General features: G+C 44.3%; 1 protein-coding gene across 4 annotated transcripts; it reads left to right on the top strand.

Annotated features, from left to right (window-relative positions):
• The first annotated feature begins 4,252 nt into the window (after positions 1–4,252).
• LOC134407955 (cornifelin homolog) lies at positions 4,253–17,650 on the top strand. Of its 4 annotated transcripts, none has more exons than XM_063139974.1 (4): positions 4,253–4,409; positions 13,862–13,993; positions 15,546–15,682; positions 17,368–17,650. In XM_063139974.1, the coding sequence occupies exons 1-4, from the start codon at positions 4,385–4,387 to the stop codon at positions 17,455–17,457; spliced, it is 384 nt and encodes a 127-aa protein (XP_062996044.1). In that variant the 5' UTR covers positions 4,253–4,384; the 3' UTR covers positions 17,458–17,650. The 4 variants fall into 4 exon arrangements, with proteins under 4 accessions (XP_062996044.1, XP_062996047.1, XP_062996045.1 ...); XM_063139977.1 differs by lacking the exon at positions 4,253–4,409 and adding an exon at positions 5,554–5,641; XM_063139975.1 differs by lacking the exon at positions 4,253–4,409 and adding an exon at positions 7,108–7,269.
• Positions 17,651–18,659: the final 1,009 nt, after the last annotated feature.

Raw genomic sequence — 18,659 nt, 5'->3', positions numbered from 1 at the left:
TCCCATAATTCCCCAGCCAGGGACACAACCAACCACGGCCACAGCTTGTATATTCAGAAACTGCCCAGCATGTGAGGTTCACCATGGCTTAAGCAAGCTGCAATGGGCAACAGTGGAGGCCCGACTGGCGCCAACGCCAACGCTGATTTTATTCCGGCACCAAGTGAAAACATGGCTTTTTAACAAAGCTTTTAATGGTTGAATTCACTAGGCACATTGTTTTAACTGTTTTAATAGTTTTACTGCTTTTAAATTATATATTGTTTTAACTTGGTTTATGGTTTAATTTGTTTTTAGCTGTGTATATTTACTGTTTTTATACTGTATGCTTTTATCTGTATGCCCATGATACTGCCATCTCTGCTGCCCTCTCCCTTGGAGGACTCTCTTTCTCTCACACTAGTCGCCCAGAGGGTCGGGGTGGTGGTGTGGGTCTTTTATTATCTAGTTTGTGCCAGTTCCAGCCTCTTTCCATTCCACCTTCACATTGCTTCTCCTCTTTTGAGGTACATGTGGTGAGGCTCTTCGCTCCACTGCGACTGCGGGTTGCAGTTCTGTACCGCCCCCCAGGCTCGTCCTCAAAATTTATCTCTGATTTTGATTCGTGGCTGTCCTTTTTCCTCTCTGACAACTGTCCTACTCTTATCCTGGGTGATTTCAACATTCATGTGGATGACCCTCAAGATGCTGCAGCTCTACGATTTCGCTCATTATCTTCCTCTTATGATCTTAAGCTTTGGTCTGATGCACCCACACATTCCCTTGGACACTGTCTGGATCTTGTTCTCACTCGGAATTGCTCTGTGTTGGACTTTTCTACTGCTCACTTTCCGCTGTCAGATCATCACCTAGTTTCTTTCAATATTACTCATAATCCTCCTCCTTCACGTCCCGCTTCTCGCTCTTGTCGTGACTTGCAATCTATCAATTACGAGGCTTTTTCCCAGTCCCTAGCCTCCTCCCTTCCTTCTGTCTGTTCGGCTGTCTCCTTGGACTCAGCTGTCTCCTTCTTTAATTCCTCCTTATCTTCAACTCTTGATAATCTTGCTCCATCTACAACTCGGATAGTTCGCCCTTCTCAACCCCAACCGTGGCTCACCTCTTCCCTCCGCTACCTTCGCTCTTGTTCCCGGGCAGCTGAACGCCTTTGGCGTAAGACCAGGGACCGGGCAGACTTTGTCCATTACAAATTTGTACTTTCCTCTTTCTCTTCTGCCATCTCACTGGCCAAACAGCAGTACTACTCAACGCTGATCCAGTCAAATGCTAGGCATCCTCAGCGGCTCTTTGCGTCCTTCAATTCTCTTCTGAAGCCTAATCCGCCATCTCTCCCCGCCTCTCTGTCTGCTAACAACTTTGCCTCTTTTTTCAATGCTAAAATCCAAACTATCCGCTCTGATCTGGCCAGCTCTGCTCCTCTTCCAGTTCCTGTTCCTCGTCTGTCAGCTCCTCCTGCAAATTTCTCTGCGTTTCCTTCGGTCTCTGCGGATGAACTGTCTACATTACTGCGCTCTTCGAAGCCTTCCACTTGTTCTCGTGATCCGATTCCTTCTCGCGTCTTTATTAATCTTATTCCTGCTATCCTCCCTTCCTTGCTACATATTATTAATCTTTCTCTGTCCTCTGGTTCATTTCCTTCTGCTTTTAAACATGCTACAGTCTCTCCCATTCTCAAGAAACCTACTCTTGATAGGCTATCTCTGTCTAACTACCGACCTGTCTCTTTGTTGCCGTTTGTTTCAAAGATCCTGGAGCGTGCGGTCTACTCTCGCTGTCTTGACTTTCTTTCTAGTAACTCTGCTTTGGATCCATTTCAATCTGGATTCCGTCCTCTGCATTCCACCGAAACAGCCCTTACTAAGATCACCAATGATCTCCTTACTGCCAAGTCTAAAGGCCATTATTCCGTTCTTATTCTCCTTGATCTAACTGCAGCCTTTGACACGGTTGATCATGATCTTCTCTTAGATTCCCTTCATGACCTTGGATTTTGTGGCTCTGTCTATAACTGGTTTGCCTCCTATCTAGCGGGTCGCTCTTTCAGCGTGTCGACTAATGGCAGCTCGTCTTCCTCCTTTCCCCTTTCAGTAGGGGTTCCGCAAGGCTCGGTGCTTGGCCCGTTGTTGTTTTCCTTATACATGTTGCCCTTGGGCAAGCTTATTCAATCTCATGGTCTCCAATATCATCTGTACGCCGATGATACACAACTATATCTGTCATCTCCGGAACTTTCTCCTGATGTTCACGATCGTATCTCGGCATGTCTTTCAGATATCTCAGCTTGGCTGCTTCATCGTCGCTTGAAGCTTAACATGGCAAAGACTGAATTGCTTGTTTTTCCTCCTAAACCTTCTCCTCATCTCTCATTCTCTCTTACTGTCAATGATGTTACGCTTACTCCGGTCAAGGAAGCTCGTAGCCTTGGCTTTATCTTCGACTCCTCGCTCTCCTTTATTCCTCATATTGAGGCAGTAGCTAAATCTTGTCGATTTTTCCTGTATAATATTGCCAGGATTCGATCATTTTTGTCTGTCTCTTCTGCCAAGACGCTTGTTCATGCACTGGTTATTTCACGGTTGGACTACTGCAACCTTCTTCTCTCTGGCCTTCCTTCTTCTCACATCAGCCCGTTGGTTTCTGTTCACCACTCTGCCGCAAAGATCATCTTCTTAGCACGCCGCTCCGACCATGTTACTCCGCTTCTGAAATCTCTTCATTGGCTTCCAATTCACTTCAGAATCCAATATAAACTTCTCCTGTTAACCTTCAAAGCTTTTCACGGTCTAGCTCCTTCCTATCTCTCCTCTCTCATCTCACACTATTGCCCCGCTCGTGCTCTTCGCTCCTCTGATGCCATGTTTCTCGCCTGCCCAAGGGCCTCTACTTCCCTTGCTCGGCTTCGTCCATTTTCGTCTGCTGCCCCTTACGCCTGGAACGCTCTTCCAGAACATTTGAGAACTACAAGTTCAACCACAGCTTTTAAAGCTCAACTAAAAACTTTTCTTTTTCCTAAAGCTTTTAAAACTTGATGTTGTGCAGACTTCTACTGTTACTTTCTACTGTTAGTTTTTCCCTACCCTGTGCCTGCTTACCCTTCCCTGTACCTGTTGGCATTCTCTTCCCCTCCTTATTGTTTTACTATGATTTTATTAGATTGTAAGCCTATACGGCAGAGTCTTGCTATTTACTGTTTTACTCTGTACAGCACCATGTACATTGATGGTGCTATATAAATAAATAATAATAATAATAATAATAATCTGTACGCTGCCCTGAGATCTTATTGATATAGGGCAGGATATAAATGTTTTAAATAAATAAATAAACAGTGAGTGTGCAAACCGGGTCTAATTTTAATAATACCATTTGGTCCCTTTTGCAGACATTTCTGAATATGGATCAACAAACAGGGTTGTTTCCAGACTTAATTATACATAGAATCAGTGGGACTTAAATCCCTTCCGTTACCGTGAGCCTACTCTTAAGTTATGAATGGGTGAGAAATTCGTTCAGCTTGCATTTCAATGCAAACTGAACAAATTTACACTTCTTGAACCAGAACACTAACTGGAATGCAGTTAGATGACGAAACCCTTACTTTTCCAAAGTTTGTGATGCAGTTTGCAAACAAAATCCAGAAGGGGGGAAATGTGTGTACTTGAAACAGTATGTACAAAAAACGTGTATATTATATACGTGTGTATATGTGAAAAACACGGTGCAAAACATGTTATTCAAAGGGGGGGGAAATCACTTGCAAAAATGTGTACATTTGAGAAAATGCCGGCAAAATTGCATATATTTTGAAAAATGTACCCAAAAACCCTATTTATTTATTTATTTATTTATTTCAAAATAAAATTGAAATCTGATGCGGAAGCAGGCCGGAAACTAAGTGGAAGTAAGAAACTGAGCAAAATCGAACTTGACAGATTCCTCCATTCTATTCTAAATAAGATTACATCTAGATCCAATGCATAGAAAGCATGGAAGAGCCATTTTCCAGTTCGATGTACATTTTGAAGTGACTCTTTAAATATACAAACCTGGAGGAAGCAAATATCTTTTATTTGCATTATTTGGGTAAACACCCTATGCCTGGCCCAGCCTCCTCGAAATCTGCATGAGTCAAGAATCCAAAGTCCAAGGTGGGGTGGGTATGGGGGTGTATGTAGAGAACATGCAAATATTGACATATCCAAGTGAACACAGGGCTTACTACAGCCTATACTAATGGGTGTTCAGAAGAAATCCATAATACCCTCAGATAGCGAAGAGATGGTGGCTCTAAGATTGTGGCACACCTCTCCCCGCCCTTGGGAGGAGCAGAACTTCTGGAAGAAGGAGGTGCAAACTTCCAAGGAAGGATGAAATTCTGAGGCTGATGGTTTCTTCCTCTCCTCTGTCTCGTGAGCTGGATATCATTTGTTATATTTCAATCTTCTCTTTCTACATAGGCAGCCTTCCCCAACCTGGTGGACTCCAAATGTGTTAGAGTCCAACTCCCATCATGTCCAAGCTGGGGATAGTGGGAGTTGGAGTCCAACACACCTGGAGGCCACGAGATAGGGGGAGCTTACTCTACAGAGCTCAAAGCAGCATACATAGTCCTTCTAACCATTTTATTCCACCACAACCCTGTGAGGTAGCTTAGGCTGAAAACTAGTAACTTGCCTAAAATCAGTCAGGGAGGTTCATCCTGGTTTAGGAGGGATTTGAACCCTGGTCCTACTCGGATGCTGCAACTACAACACCACTGGCTTGCGTGGTTTCTAGTTGTAGGCCAGCTAGTGTTTCTGACCCCTGATACTTTTACAATAGCAAGAAAAATTGCAAATTTGTTAGTGGCTGTTTTTTAATATCTGCCATGGCTTGTAAAATCACTTTTAAAATATGATTATTAACTGGTTGCCTTTGACCACAGGTATTTGTGCAGTTTTTCTTACTTCTTCTGGAGTTTTGTGTTAGAATTCCTGATCTGTAGTAGCTCAGATGTAGAGCTGTTCTTGTATTACGTGCAGGTTATCAGTGATGCAAGCAACGTGATAAATGAAAACCAGGGTTGCTCTTCATGCATCTGTTTGTTTTTTTAATTGCCAGGGGGGCAGGTACAGATTAGGTCTCCTTAGGCCTAATCTACACCAAGCAGGATATTGCACTTTGGAAGTGGTATGAAAGCAGTATATGGTATGTGTCTAATGGGCCCCAACAGTTGTCAGTGCACTTCAATACCGCTATAAAGCAGTAGTGTGGCTCCTGCCTTTTATATACTGCCTTCATACCGCTTTCATAGTGAAATATCCTGCTTGGTGTAGATTAGGCTCAAGACTCAGTAGATGGTGACTAACTGCTAACCCTCCTCTCTTTACCATGGCTCAATTTTTTAAAAAAACAACACCCTTCAAAGCTGCTATTCTAACCCCTCACCGGAGGGAATTGTCGTTGGCTTTTGCTGGGGCTATGGGCATGTCTAGACCGGTGGGGGGGGGGGAGGGGGAGGATCTTGCAATATGCTGATTGCGAGATCCTCCCCCTCAGTCTACACATGGCACGCAATGTCCCGGGAGGAAGAGGACATCACGGCCACCATTTTGTTTTGTTTTTTATATTGGATATAAGCACAGGAGCACTTCAGCAAAAAGTAAGTGTGTTTAAACAAAAACACCCCCCAAAAAACCCTCCCATTTCCCCCACCTCGCCCCCAATGGGCACAGAGCTCCTGAGGACCTCCGTGCCTGGTTCCTGGCACTTCACGTTGACTCCTCGCGTTGACAAAACCGAGATGGGTGCCCACATGTCTCGCGGTCTTGGGATCCTCACGAGACCACAGGAAAAGTCAGGATAAAAGTGGTGCCCGTTATCCAGGGGAAAGGGAGGGATCACAGAGGATTATCCCTCCCTGCCCCTGGGATCCCCTGTGCGTCATGTGGACACACAGAGATGATCCTGGGGTGATCCCCAGGATATCACCCCGTCTAGCCATGCCCTGTGACTCCTTAGGTCAAAGGTGGGTAAAACATGGCTTGCGAGCCACATGCATCCCTGCCCCATTCCTTTGATGCTCTCTCTGCTGCTGTGGCGCCAAAATTTGGCAATGTGGCAGCAGAAAATGAAAACAAACCACTATGGAAGCTTAAAAGGGACATATTTAGTCTAAAAACAAACAGCAGCTGAATGAAACCGACAAATTTGGGGGCACACCGCACACATCGGAATGGAAGCAAGAGAATTGGAAAAAACGCAACAAAAGCAGTCAGGGATATTCTGGTATAACTGAGAGGTGGGTTTAAAAGGGGCTTGGATGCATCCCTGGAGGAGAAGGCTATCAATGGCTACTAGCCCTGATGGCTAAGTGCTACCTCCAGCATCAGAGGCAGTAAGCCTGTGTGCACCAGTTGCTGGGGAACATGGGTGGGAGGGTGCTGTTGCAGCTATGTCCTACTTGTGGGTCCCTGGTCGACAGCTGGTTGGCTACTATGTGAACAGAGTGCTGGACTAGATGGCCCCTTGGTGTGATCCAACAGGGCTCTTCTTATGTTCTTACATGGTTGCATGGGGGTTGGGAGTGGTTGGTTGGTTTGTAAACACTAAATCAGAGGGAAATGAAATACAGAAAGTACCGGCTATGGAAATCATGTTACTAATAGTGGCCAATCACTAAACAGTTGTTGCTGATAACACAAGCATCTTGGCCTTGAGAAAGCCAGTTTCAACACTGTAGTGTGATTTATTTATTTATCTATTTATTTTAAACCACCTCTATCCTTATAAAGCTGCGGAAGCTAGAAGTGAACCTCTTGATGAATCACAATTTAGTAATCACTCTCATTATAATCTCCCTTTGATGTTTCATTGCTCGGGAATTGCCTCTATAAAGTCACTGATTGGGTGTCGTTGAGGCTGAAATGTTTACCTACTGGCTTTTGAATATTGCCATTTCTGATATGAGATTTATGGCCAGGTTTCCCTATAGACTGACTTCTTTTTCCTTTTGCAATGGCTCTTAGTCCAATCACACTCGGACCCACTTCCTTTTTATCCAACCTCACCATAAACCACAGTTTCCGGTTCCTTCTCCTCCACCTTAAATCCGCTGCCCCAGCCTCTGTCCTTTCCCGTGCCTACGCCTTCTCCACAGCTAGCCACTGCCTCCCCGCCCTTCCAACAAAGTGTACATAAGAGACAGCAACTGAACGCCGCCCCACTGGTTTCTTTACTTAAAGACGTCTGGTCAACACGAAACCTGGAATTCGAGAAGGGAAAAACCAGGTAAGAGAGAGAGAGGGGCGTATATAGGAATATTAGTCCAATTTCCACTGGTGTTTGGGGCAGGGCTGTGTGTGCATAAATGGCAAAGGTGAGATTTTTGGAAGGCCCTGTGACAAGCTGTTCCATGGTACCCTCCAAACCGCCATGCTTTACGTGGGGATGGCAAATGCATGCAACATCTCTCCCCTACTCCAGTTGTTCCCAGAATTTCTATTTGGGGGAATCATTTCCACATCAACCTACTATGCCCTGAAGAACCTCTGAGTAGTTTGCCATGGAAACCTTGCATGTTGTGGAGCAGGGGCGGGCAAATGGCAGCCTTGCAGGGTCTCCTTAGTGGTGTGTTGTTTTTTACAAGAACCCTAAGATCAACCAATTGGAGACCAGAACCTGGTGCAAAAGACCAGGTGAATTTAAAAAGAATTAAATAAATTGGAGCTTTGGAATTTTATTGTAAGTACCAGAACTGAATGGAACTTGTAGTTTTCCACCCAAAAATCCACTCCTGTTTACCTTAAGCTTTTTTTTTCAAGCAGTATAATTTGGGGTGGAGGGGGGAAGTCAATTTTGCTGCTTCTGTTAAATAATTGGGAGAAATCCTTGTTGATCTAGTGCAAATCGCTGTCGACCCAGATCTACCTTCTGCCCACCCCTGTTGTAGAGCAGAGGTGAGCAGAAAATAGATCTAAACTGATCTCTGAGTGGTTTGCAGGACAATTCCCAGTTTTTTCACAGCAACAGCAACAAAATAACTCCTCTCTTCCTCCCACCCACCCCAATCACTGGCAGCCTACCTAAATTATACTGCTGAAATGAAGAAAGTTTGGGGTAACCAGTAGTGTGTTTTGCCCAGAAGAACTGTGTGTTCTGTTCAATTCTGCGACTTAAAATAAACTCCTGGTCTCTGAATGCTTTCATTCTAAATGTATGTCTTTTGCACCAAGCCCCAGTTGGTCAATCTCAGGGTTCTAGTAAAAATGAAGTGGACCCACATGCATTTTGTAGAGGTTTTTTGGGCATGTTTAGGTAGTGTGACCATATGGAAAGGAGGACAGGGCTCCTGTAACTTTAACATACAGAAAAGGGGGATTTCAGCAGGTGTCATTTCTATGCATGCAGCACCTGGTGGAATCCCCTCTTCATCACAAGAGTTAAAGCTATATGAGTCCTGCCCTCTTTTGTATCTGGTCAAGAGGGCAGAGTTCCTGCAGCTTTAACTGCTGTGATGAAGAGGGAATTTCACCAGGTGCTGTATGCATACACATGACACCTGCTGAAATTCCCTTTTCTATACAACTGTTAGAGATACAGAAGCCATGTCCTCCTTTCCATATGGTCTCCCTACATTTAAAGCATATGCTTTGTTCACAGAGAGGCTGCTGGCTTGGCTTAGCATGGTGAGCTTCACAGTTGTGCTGTAGGAAGGTTGTAGACCATATCCTGTGTCAGCTACACATAGCAGGAGAAAGTTACAAGTTGTGAGTGACCATCATTATGTCTTGTAGTAGTGAATTCCATGGTTTAATTATGATGCAGCGGCTAAACTGATTGATTTGAGTTTGAAACCCAGGTTTAATATATGTATTATTATTGCATTTATATCCCGCTTTTTTTCCTCCAAGGAACCCAAGGCAGCATACATAATCCTCCTCCTCCTCTCCATTTTATTCTCACAACAACAACCCTGTGAGGTGGGCTGGGCTGAGAGTCTGTGATTGAACCAAAGTCATCCAGTGGGTTTCCATGACCGAGTGGGGACTAGAACCCAGATCTCCCGACTCCCAGTCCGACACTTTAGCCACTATACCCACTGGCTCAGCATTGTCAGTGAATAGGGTCACCAGCGTTTTTCTGGCCCTGTTCCCACCCTTTTAATGGTACCCTGGTATAGAAACTAAGCTGGTGAACTGTTTCCATACCTATAAGGCATTCATTTCTTTGTGCCAAGCTAGCATTGAAGTCAGAAAAGCAGAGCTAGGAACAAAAGGTCGCAGCCCATTCCATGAATCACTGGGTGTGCCTTGCCCAAGTAACCTCCATTTCACTTATCTTAAAAAAAGAATGGTGATAGTCTATTTACATTGTAGGAAAGAAAACTGAGTAAGTTTGTTAAGTGGTAGACATGCTAGAAGTGTGCAGTAAAAATGTTTTTTTAAAAAATATCTGTCATGTGGACTAGTCTCTTAAAGGTAAATTCCAGAGGCATACATTCATGTCAGCCTGCACAGTGCAGAGGTCTAGGTGCAATCCCAAGAAAACGAATTGTACTTAAAGCTGAAGCACATATATCTGGAAGTAAGCTGTATTGAAATCAATGGGATTTACTTTCAAGTAAATGTTTTTAGGATTGGCCTTCTAAGCTCATTGATTTCAGTCGAACCTGAACGGAGTTAAGTGCTTAATTCCCATTGATTTCAACAGGGCCTTCTCTCCCATAAAGTCCTGTAGCACCTTAGAGGCTAACTCATTTATTGTGGCCTGAGGTTTTTCCTACTATAAGGAGATATATCTTCATGAATCCACATCTCTGAAAATGAGGTTACCACTGGAGCAATTAAAAAAACCCACAAGCCTTCGTTGCCCACCCTGTTCTCCCTTGAACAGAGGCTTAATATGCAGAGAGCAACAGGTGACGGTGAGCAAAATGTGATCACCTGCTAATTGCTGCAGATGAAACCACTCTGTCAACGTGACAGCCAGGCCCAGTTCAAAAGTTGGCCACCTTGTTTAAAATACAGAACATCTGATATGATATTTGGGGGAGGGGGAGGAGATTGCATGCAAAAGGTATTTGACCAGTGGATGATGGTGGCTCCAATGTCAGTGGGGCGGTGAATCCACTCTGGGTTTACCATTGGAACCAGTCAGAACTCTAAAGGAGCTCTCCAAGCTGGGCCCACGATGTCATCTAAAGAATCCATAAAAACCGGGAGTTCTAAATGACAAGGGCAGAATAAGTAGCTCAGGTAGAAACGCTCCTAGTGCCATCCAGATATGTTGGATTGCAAATCCCACCTTGACTGGAGGTGATACGGGTTGTAATCTAACACATCTGATGGATGCTGGGTCTAATGAATTCTGCAGCAGACTGGATTTTCCCAAGTCCTACAGATTCTACAGATTTGCACACCAGGTGTTTTTTTTCTTTACTTTCTGGAAATTTACACAAATTCAACCATAGGAAAAATATATAAAATAAAATGATCACTGGCTGAAAATGCACATTTCTCCCATAGCCAAAAGCATGAAATGCACATTTTGGGGAAATTTATGCATGGGGGGATGGGTTGCACATTTGTGTAAATGTGAATTTGCATAAATGCAAATTTGTGCAAAGTTGGGAAATTTGGAAAAATCCAATTCTGCGAATGAGTGGATAATGGGATGAAAGATACCTGGCAGTTCACAAAACACAGACAAAACAGATTTTACAAAATCTACACAACCCCAGTGAGAAGTACCTGTACCCCAAGGCTCACAGACTAGCCCTTGTCTATCCCTGCTTCTTCTGTCTCATTCAGCTTCTGTTCTTGTCTACCACATGCATGCAGACACATGCCTACAACTTCCTTTTAGCTGGAGGAGGTATCAACTTCCCTGAATGGATGGCTTTCTCCATTCAGAGCATTCCAGGGAGAGTTGGGTAACAAGAAACTGCCTTCCAAGGAAACATCTGCCCCTCCAGGTGCTGTTGGACTACATCTCCCATCCTCCCCAACCATTGGATCTGCTGGCCTGGGATGATGGGAGTTGAAGTCCAACAACATCTTCCCCACCACTGCATTAGCCAGTAAACTACTTAACAAACATCTTATTTTCTGGTAGCTGTCCATGGTAAAATTACTGTCCCTATTTTTGTCTTTATGTAGGATGCTTTGTTTAAAAAAAAGTATATATGTGAGTGTGAGCTGCTAAAACAGTCATTCCTCCATGTTGAGCTCCTTCTGCAGGATCTTGACACTACACCTCTGGAGATAGAGGTGTCTTGTCTCAAGGGCATTTATGTGAAGTAAATGTGCATGTGTGGACATTAAGATGCACAATGCTTGCAGAGTGGAGACGTTTATTTTTGAACTACTGCTAATGGATTATAGGACAAACCATCCCAGTTCTTAAAACAGCACAGCAGCTGAAAAAGATGCAAATACAGTAGACCACAAAAGAACATTCATTGATGTGCAAGGATGGGGCTGCATTTGGCAGTAGTTCATGGCATGAGGATATTATTTTCCTAGTCAGATTAATTTGCTATGAGGGCGTGCTATTTTGTCCTGTCACAGCATTTTCTTACAACACACAGCTCTAGGGCCGGCCCTGTGTTGTTTAGTAAAAAGGGGTCACTTTGTATTTTGCTTTTCCCTAGATTGGGTGGCTTGCAGGGCCGGATTAAGGCCAGCTGATGCCCTAAGCCCAGCCGAAGAATGCTGCCCCCTTGGCCCTTCCATTGCTTAGCCAGCAAGGCATTAAGACTCAATAAGTGCTGAAGGGTGAAATAAGATATTACAAACTCAGTTTTGTTCAAGGCCATCCCCCACCCCAGAACATACAACTATATTAAATATAAACTTTTTAAAAAATATTTATTTAACACTAAGTAGCAGCAAGCAATATAAGCCAATTACTTATAACTAGGGCAACAGAAAAAAATACAAATTTTCATCACTGTTTTATGCATTTTTAATAAAACTGTTATAAGGCAGGAAATGCAAATGCAAAAATTGATTGAAAATGATTTTTAATCTGGAATTTCTCAAAATTAGATGGCTACAGCTATGGTACAGGTACTCTGTGGTGTCCTCTTCCCTTGGTGTCCTAAATACGTGCTTGTATTGCTTAAAGGTTAATCCAGGGCTGGTGGGTTGGATGCAAAGAGGATTTCTATCTAACACATCCCCCTGAAACCCTCAAGGAGAAGAATTGAAGGGCTAGTCTGTGTCAATGTGCCCTCTGACAAGAGCAAAGGGTGATAAAGTGGTTGTGGGAACTCAGCCTGCCTAGTAGTCCAAGCTTAATATGAGCCAACAGTGTGATGTGGCTACAAGAAAGGCAAATGCTATTTTGGGCTGCATTAGTAGAAGTATAGCTTCCAAATCGCGTGAGGTACTGGTTCCCCTCTATTCGGCCCTGGTTAGGCCTCATCTAGAGTACTGCGTCCAGTTCTGGGCTCCACAATTCAAGAAGGATATAGACAAGCTGGAGCATGTCCAGAGGAGGGCAACCAGGATGATCAGGGGTCTGGAAACAAAGCCCTATGAGGAGAGACTGAAATGACTGGGCATGTTTAGCCTGGAGAAGAGACGATTGAGGGGAGACATGAAAGCACTCTTCAAATACTTAAAAGGTTGTCACACAGAGGAGGGCCAGGATCTCTTCTCAATCCTCGCAGAGTGCAGGACACCACAGAATAACAGGCTCAAGTTACAGGGAGCTAGATTCCAGCTGGACATCAGGAAAAACTTCCTGACAGAGCAGTATGACAATGGAACCAGTCACCTAGGGAGGTTGCAGGCTCTCCCACACTACAGGCCTTCAAGAGGCAGCTGGACAGCCATCTGTCAGGGATGCTTTAGGGTGGATTCCTGCATTGAGCAGGGGGTTGGACTCGATGGCCTTATAGGCCCCTTCCAACTCTACTATTCTATGTTTCTATGTCCCACGACAAATTGGTTATAGGTGCATGAGTACCTTGGCGCCATGCCAACAGGGCAGGCCTCCATCTCCCCCCAACTGGAGCAAGATGCCACGAGGCAGAAGGAGGCATTTTGGGTGTCATTAATGATGGCGGCAGAGTACATCTGACCCACGAAGCACTACCCACAGATAGGGTAAGCCACTTGCAAAGCGCCCTGCCAAAAAAGGATAAAAGAGGGCTCTTGTTAGCATAAAATGTGCATATGCTAATTTACATGTATAGATGCAAATTTATAAATAATTATTAGAATTTAAATAGAAATACAGGACATCTCAACAAAGTGTGGAAGACTGTGATCTTTGTGCCCGCCTGTTCAGTCTGCTGTCCAGGTGTTCACTTTTGATCGGCAGCATTTCTGATGGATCTTTATTAAACTGGAATTGAACAGGACTGATCTTCAAACAGAGAATGCCATCAAATAGGGGACAGTCCTCTGGCTGGCCTTCAAACAGAGGATTGTCCTTGGTTAAAAAAAAAAAAAAAGGACTCATAGCCACCCTATAAATGAACAGGAGGTGTGCAAGAATGCAGTAGCTCATTTCAGATAGGTTTGTGTTGTGCAAGAATACCCCCCAATGAATGGTCCCCAATTATTTTTGCAGCAGTGGGGTTAATTTGGATTTCTCACCTCAGGAAATAACAGGGTTGCCAACTGACATGTTGTGTGTTGCTGTGGGCGGGGGGAGACACGTGGCTTTTTCCTTACTCTGCAAAAATTGGCCAGTGAAACTTTTGATAGCATGGAGAAAAGCGTTATTGAAAAGCAGACTGGTAGAGTCTGCTCAGACACAGGAGCAGCTGCTGGTAAAAACGTTGGCAACCCCAAGTCCTAAAATACTGGCCTGGCTCTCGTGGTGGTGATAAGTGGGCCTTCTCCTTTCTTTCCTCTCCACTTTCCAGGAGCTGACATGGCGTATCAGACCGAAGTTATCATCGATGCCCAGCCACAACCCACGGGCACCAGCTACACTTTCAGAAGCGAGGAAAACTGGAACTCAGATCTGTGTGACTGCTTTTCCGACATGGGCATTTGTGAGTAAAAGAGGGGTTCTCTTCTGTCCTTCAAGGGATTGGCTGTAGGTAGCAAGAGGCGGGGCAGCCAATGAGGTGTCTGTCAGGCAACCAGCACTTGGTCAGGAAAAGCCAAGATGAAAAGATTTCAAAGAGCAGACTAATGGAAGGAAACCCCAGCTGATGCATTATGGGTAGAGCCAGTTGGTACAGCGCTTAAAGTGGTGGGCTAGGACATGGAAGAGCCAGGTCCAAATCCCAGTTTATTTATTTATTTATTTATTTATTAAATTTATATACCGCCCCATAGCCGAAGCTCTCTGGGAGGTTTACAAAAGTTAAAAACAGTGAACATTAAAAAGTACACAAAATTTAAAACCATCAAAAATATAAAAACAACAGTGTAAAACAACAGGAGCCACTTAAACAACAACAGTTCTGGGGCCCATTAAAAAAAAAACTTAGCATATGTTGGTAAATGCTGTTAAATGCCTGGGAGAAGAGGAAAGTCTTGACCTGGCGCCAAAAAGATAACAAGGTTGGCACCAGGCGAGCCTCATCAGGGAGATCATTCCATAATTGGGGGGCCACCACTGAAAAGGCCCTCTCCCTTGATGCATTAATGCTGATGCATTATGGGTAGAGCCAGTTAGACTAAGACTCAGAAGAGCCAGGTCCAAGTCCCAGTTTAGTCGTGAAGCTCAGCTTAAGCAAGCCCCCTCCCCTTCCCCCAGGTCACCCCCTCTCGCTCCTAACCTAAGCTACTTCACAGGTTGTTGTGATGATAAAATTGGGAAGTTGGGAGGGAAGCGGGTATAGTATTTTAGCTTTTAAGGAAGGCAGGATGCAAATGTTAATCTTCTTCATCATCATCACCATCATTAATAGCAATAATGGGGACTGACTAATGACAGGACAAAAGATGACAGGTGGATGGGGAGGAAAGTGGAAGAAGAGCTAACAGACTTGTTGTAAATTGCCTTGGGTCTTTTTAAACACAGAGGGGTAAATAACAACAATGACAACAAGTTGTCCTGGACAAAAGGGAATTGCATCTCAGCCGCTGAATATGGGCACTGCTCTCTGCTCCACAATGTGGTCTGGTTTGGAAGATCAAATCCTGTTTAATAAGCAGGATTACTAAAGTTTATGTGTAATTTACTCCTCCTCTCCCTTTTTTAGAATGTTGTAATATTTGAAAATGAGGCCTTTAAAGTATGTAGTTACACTTACATATTTTTGATTGTTTTCTTTTGTTGAAATTTACAATAAAAATGTTTAAAAATAAATTTTAAAAAGCCAGGATTATCCATGCTAGCCAAATCAGTTCCCCTGGTTCTAGAATTGAGATCCACAAACTAGGGAAGAATTTGCATATTCCCGCCATTCAAGCCCTACAGCCACACAGCAGGGGTAGTGGATGTGATGGGTTTGTAGAACAGACACATCTAAGTATCCAGAGGTGGATAGAAGGGAATGTAGAAGGTTGTCAGTCCTGAGTTCTTTTCCCTGGAGCACCCAGTGCAGGTGATTGTATGACATGATTTTTCTCCCTCCCCCCCCCCTCCTGCAGGTCTCTGTGGGACATTTGTGCCCTGTGTCCTTGCCTGCCGTGTGGCACAGCAGGCCAATGAATGCTGCTGCCTCCCATACCTGCCTGGCACCCTCATCGCAATGCGCACTGGTGTCCGTGAGAAATACCACATTCAGGTGCAAAACACAGGAAGTCAAAGATTGCAAGCGTCTCTCTCTCTCTCCGCTGCCTTACCCAGGGCTTTCTGCTTCCATTTTACTTCTGGGATTGCAATCGGCTCAATTCCACAGGCAGCCACGTGGTTTGGATTGAATACTTCCTTTCACTGCATCTTCTATTCAACTCAATAAAACAGCGTCATCTATTGGCAGTATTATAGCACAACGCCGCCTTTACATGGGGACGGATTTTTAATTTTTTTTAAAAAAAAAAGCTCATTATCTCTGTGCTTTCTGACAGCAGGATAAGGGGGCGGGGATAGCACAGGAGATGCCCTGGCTGTTGTTGATGTCATGTAATTGACCCACAAACTTCCATGAGTAGCCAGTCACAAGCGTGCTATTTATCGCTCCTTTAGAGAAGTCCTGAATGTGGGGAGAGGGGTTGCATTGTGATTGCACAGAGGTTGCTCTTCTGGTCCAACCAAGAGTCGCAGTCTGTGCTGATGGATACCTTTCTGCCAACTCAGAATATGTCCATTGGCTAGCAAGCTTCTGAGCTACACAGGAATTCTTTCTGGAGGAATCAGATTTCTTGGCATGGAGAACAAAAGAGTCTTGTGGCACCTTAAGTAGTATCAGTGTGTGTGTGTGTGTGTGTGTGTGATAAACTTTCAGGAACTAGAGTGTGCTTCATCAGTGAACTCAGGTCTGTGAAAACATTTGCCACAATAAGTGTTGACACAAGATTCTTTGTGGATTTTGCTGTAACCGATTAACAAGTCTATCCCTCTGACTACTACTAAAGGCATTAAAGTAGGACAGGCCATTTTTTCTGGTCATCTGACAATCTCTGAAGGCTGGGATGATTGGGGGCCCAAACCTTCTCTGTGGTGGTGCCCCAGTTTTGAACACCTTTCCCAGTGAGGTCTGCCTGGCACTTAAATGATGTTCTCTTCCAGTGAAGTTTGTTTGTTTTCCCCTGGGCTTTTCTTGACTAAGGCTAATTGATTCTAATTCTAACTTCTGTTGCTGCTGCCTAAATTTAGACAGTGTAGGTTGGTAGTTCTCAGGTCAGTGGGGCTCTGATTCTTCCATGGGCTTCAGTCAGGACCATTCAGAACTCTAAAGCTCTGGTTTTATTTGGGGGGTTGGGTTAAGCACCTTGGAGAGCTCCTGTAGATTTCTGATTGCCAACCAGAGAGGATTCAGAGATCCACTAACACTGCAGCCACCATCCTCCACTGAATTTAGAAGTCGATAGAGATTAATTTGTTACATTGGTATGAAATGTATATAATCATATGGTAAATCAACCCTTGCTCATAATGTCTGGAAACATTATCGCACATTCAAATAGTATTTGTGAATTTTATCAAAATTAGTAAAATGTTACTATTAGTGGGCAATGAGCGTACATTTGCGAACCACATTTGTGAGCCCTTCCCCAACCTGTTGCTTGCCAGGTGTGTTGGACTACAACCCCATGAGAGTTGTAGTCCAACACATCTGGAGGGTGTTCAGTTAGGGAAGGCTGCTACATGCTTGATCTGGCCAAGTCTGGCCAACTGACCCCATAAACAGATGGGAATTTTAGTCCTTGTCCCATTCAAAAGTCAGTTTTTCTTTCTTCTGGGGGCTGAGCCATGCAACCAGCTTTACCTCTGACCTCCCATTTTAATCCTGTTTTTGTTTCTACCCAGGGTTCCATATTGAAGGACTGGATAGTCATGGCTTGTTGCCCGCTCTGTGGTCTTTGTCAACTTTCACGAGAACTGAACCAGAGGAACTGAGAAGGAAGGGAAAGAGGCCAACCTTTACTCCTGCAAAAGGAATACCACTCTAAGTGGATAAATGGCCAGTTTCCAAACGGGGAGCACATTCCTGCTGGCGAGAGACCTGCCGTCCTTGCAGGAGGAAGCGTGGAAAGCGCAGGAACCCCTCTGTGGCTAACCAACCTTGAAATTTGTATTCTTAATAAAATAATCCTTGTCTAAAACTGTCCATTTTGGAGATTCTTTTTTGTTGGGGCAGGAAGAGCAGAAGTGAGGAGCCAGGACTCTGGCCTGTTCTTGTCCATCTAGCAGAGGGCTGAAGTGCAGAAATCATAGAATCATAGAATAGAATAGTAGAATTGGAAGGGGCCTGTAAGGCCATCAAGTCCAACCCCTGCTCAATGCGGGAATCCACCTTAAAGCATCCCTGACAGATGATTGTCCAGCTGCCTCTTGAATGCCTCTAGTGTGGGAGTGCCCACAACCTCCCCAGGTATAGAATCATAGAATAGTAGAGTTGGAACGGGCCTATAAGGCCATCGAGTCCAAGACAATTGGTTCCATTGTCTTACTGCTCTAACAGGAAGTTTTTTCTGCTGTCCAGCCGGAATCTGGCTTCCTGTAAGTTGAGCCCTGCACTTTAGGATGATCGAGAAGAGATCCTGGCCCTCCTCTCTGTGTCAACTTTTCAAGTATTTGAAGAGTGCTATCATGTCTCTCCTCAGTCTTCTCTTCTCCAGGCTAAACATGCCCAGTTCTTTTAGTCTCTCCCCATAGGGCTTTGTTTCCAGACCCCTGATCATCCTCATTTCCCTCCTCTGAACCTCCTCCAGCTTGTCTGCATCAGTAGGGGGAACTTTTTTGTGGCATGGAGACAAACGTTTGGGAACAGCCATAGCTTGGTGGTGAAACGCATGCTTTATATGCCAAAGGTCACAGGTTCACTCACTGGCATCTCTAGATAAAAGGGGATGATTATGGGAAAGACCTCTGCTGAAGAGCCACTACTTACAAGAATAGACAATGATGTTGCAGTGGGGTGGGAATGTAGTGCAGTACAGCAGTGGGACTTTTTTTTTTTTTCATAGATGGAGTCATGACATCTTCCAGAGTGCCAGAATAATTGATGGATCCTCCTTGCTCCAACAAGTGAATGAGACCATCACAACGCTTCCAAATTTTACTATAATTTTTACAAACTGAACCTATGTGATTAGAAG

Source organism: Elgaria multicarinata, chromosome 13 (genome assembly GCF_023053635.1).
Source record: "Elgaria multicarinata webbii isolate HBS135686 ecotype San Diego chromosome 13, rElgMul1.1.pri, whole genome shotgun sequence".
NCBI classification, from domain to species: domain Eukaryota; kingdom Metazoa; phylum Chordata; class Lepidosauria; order Squamata; family Anguidae; genus Elgaria; species Elgaria multicarinata.
The sequence above is the reverse complement of the archived record's forward strand: the minus strand, read 5'-3'. Positions and strand labels throughout refer to the sequence as shown.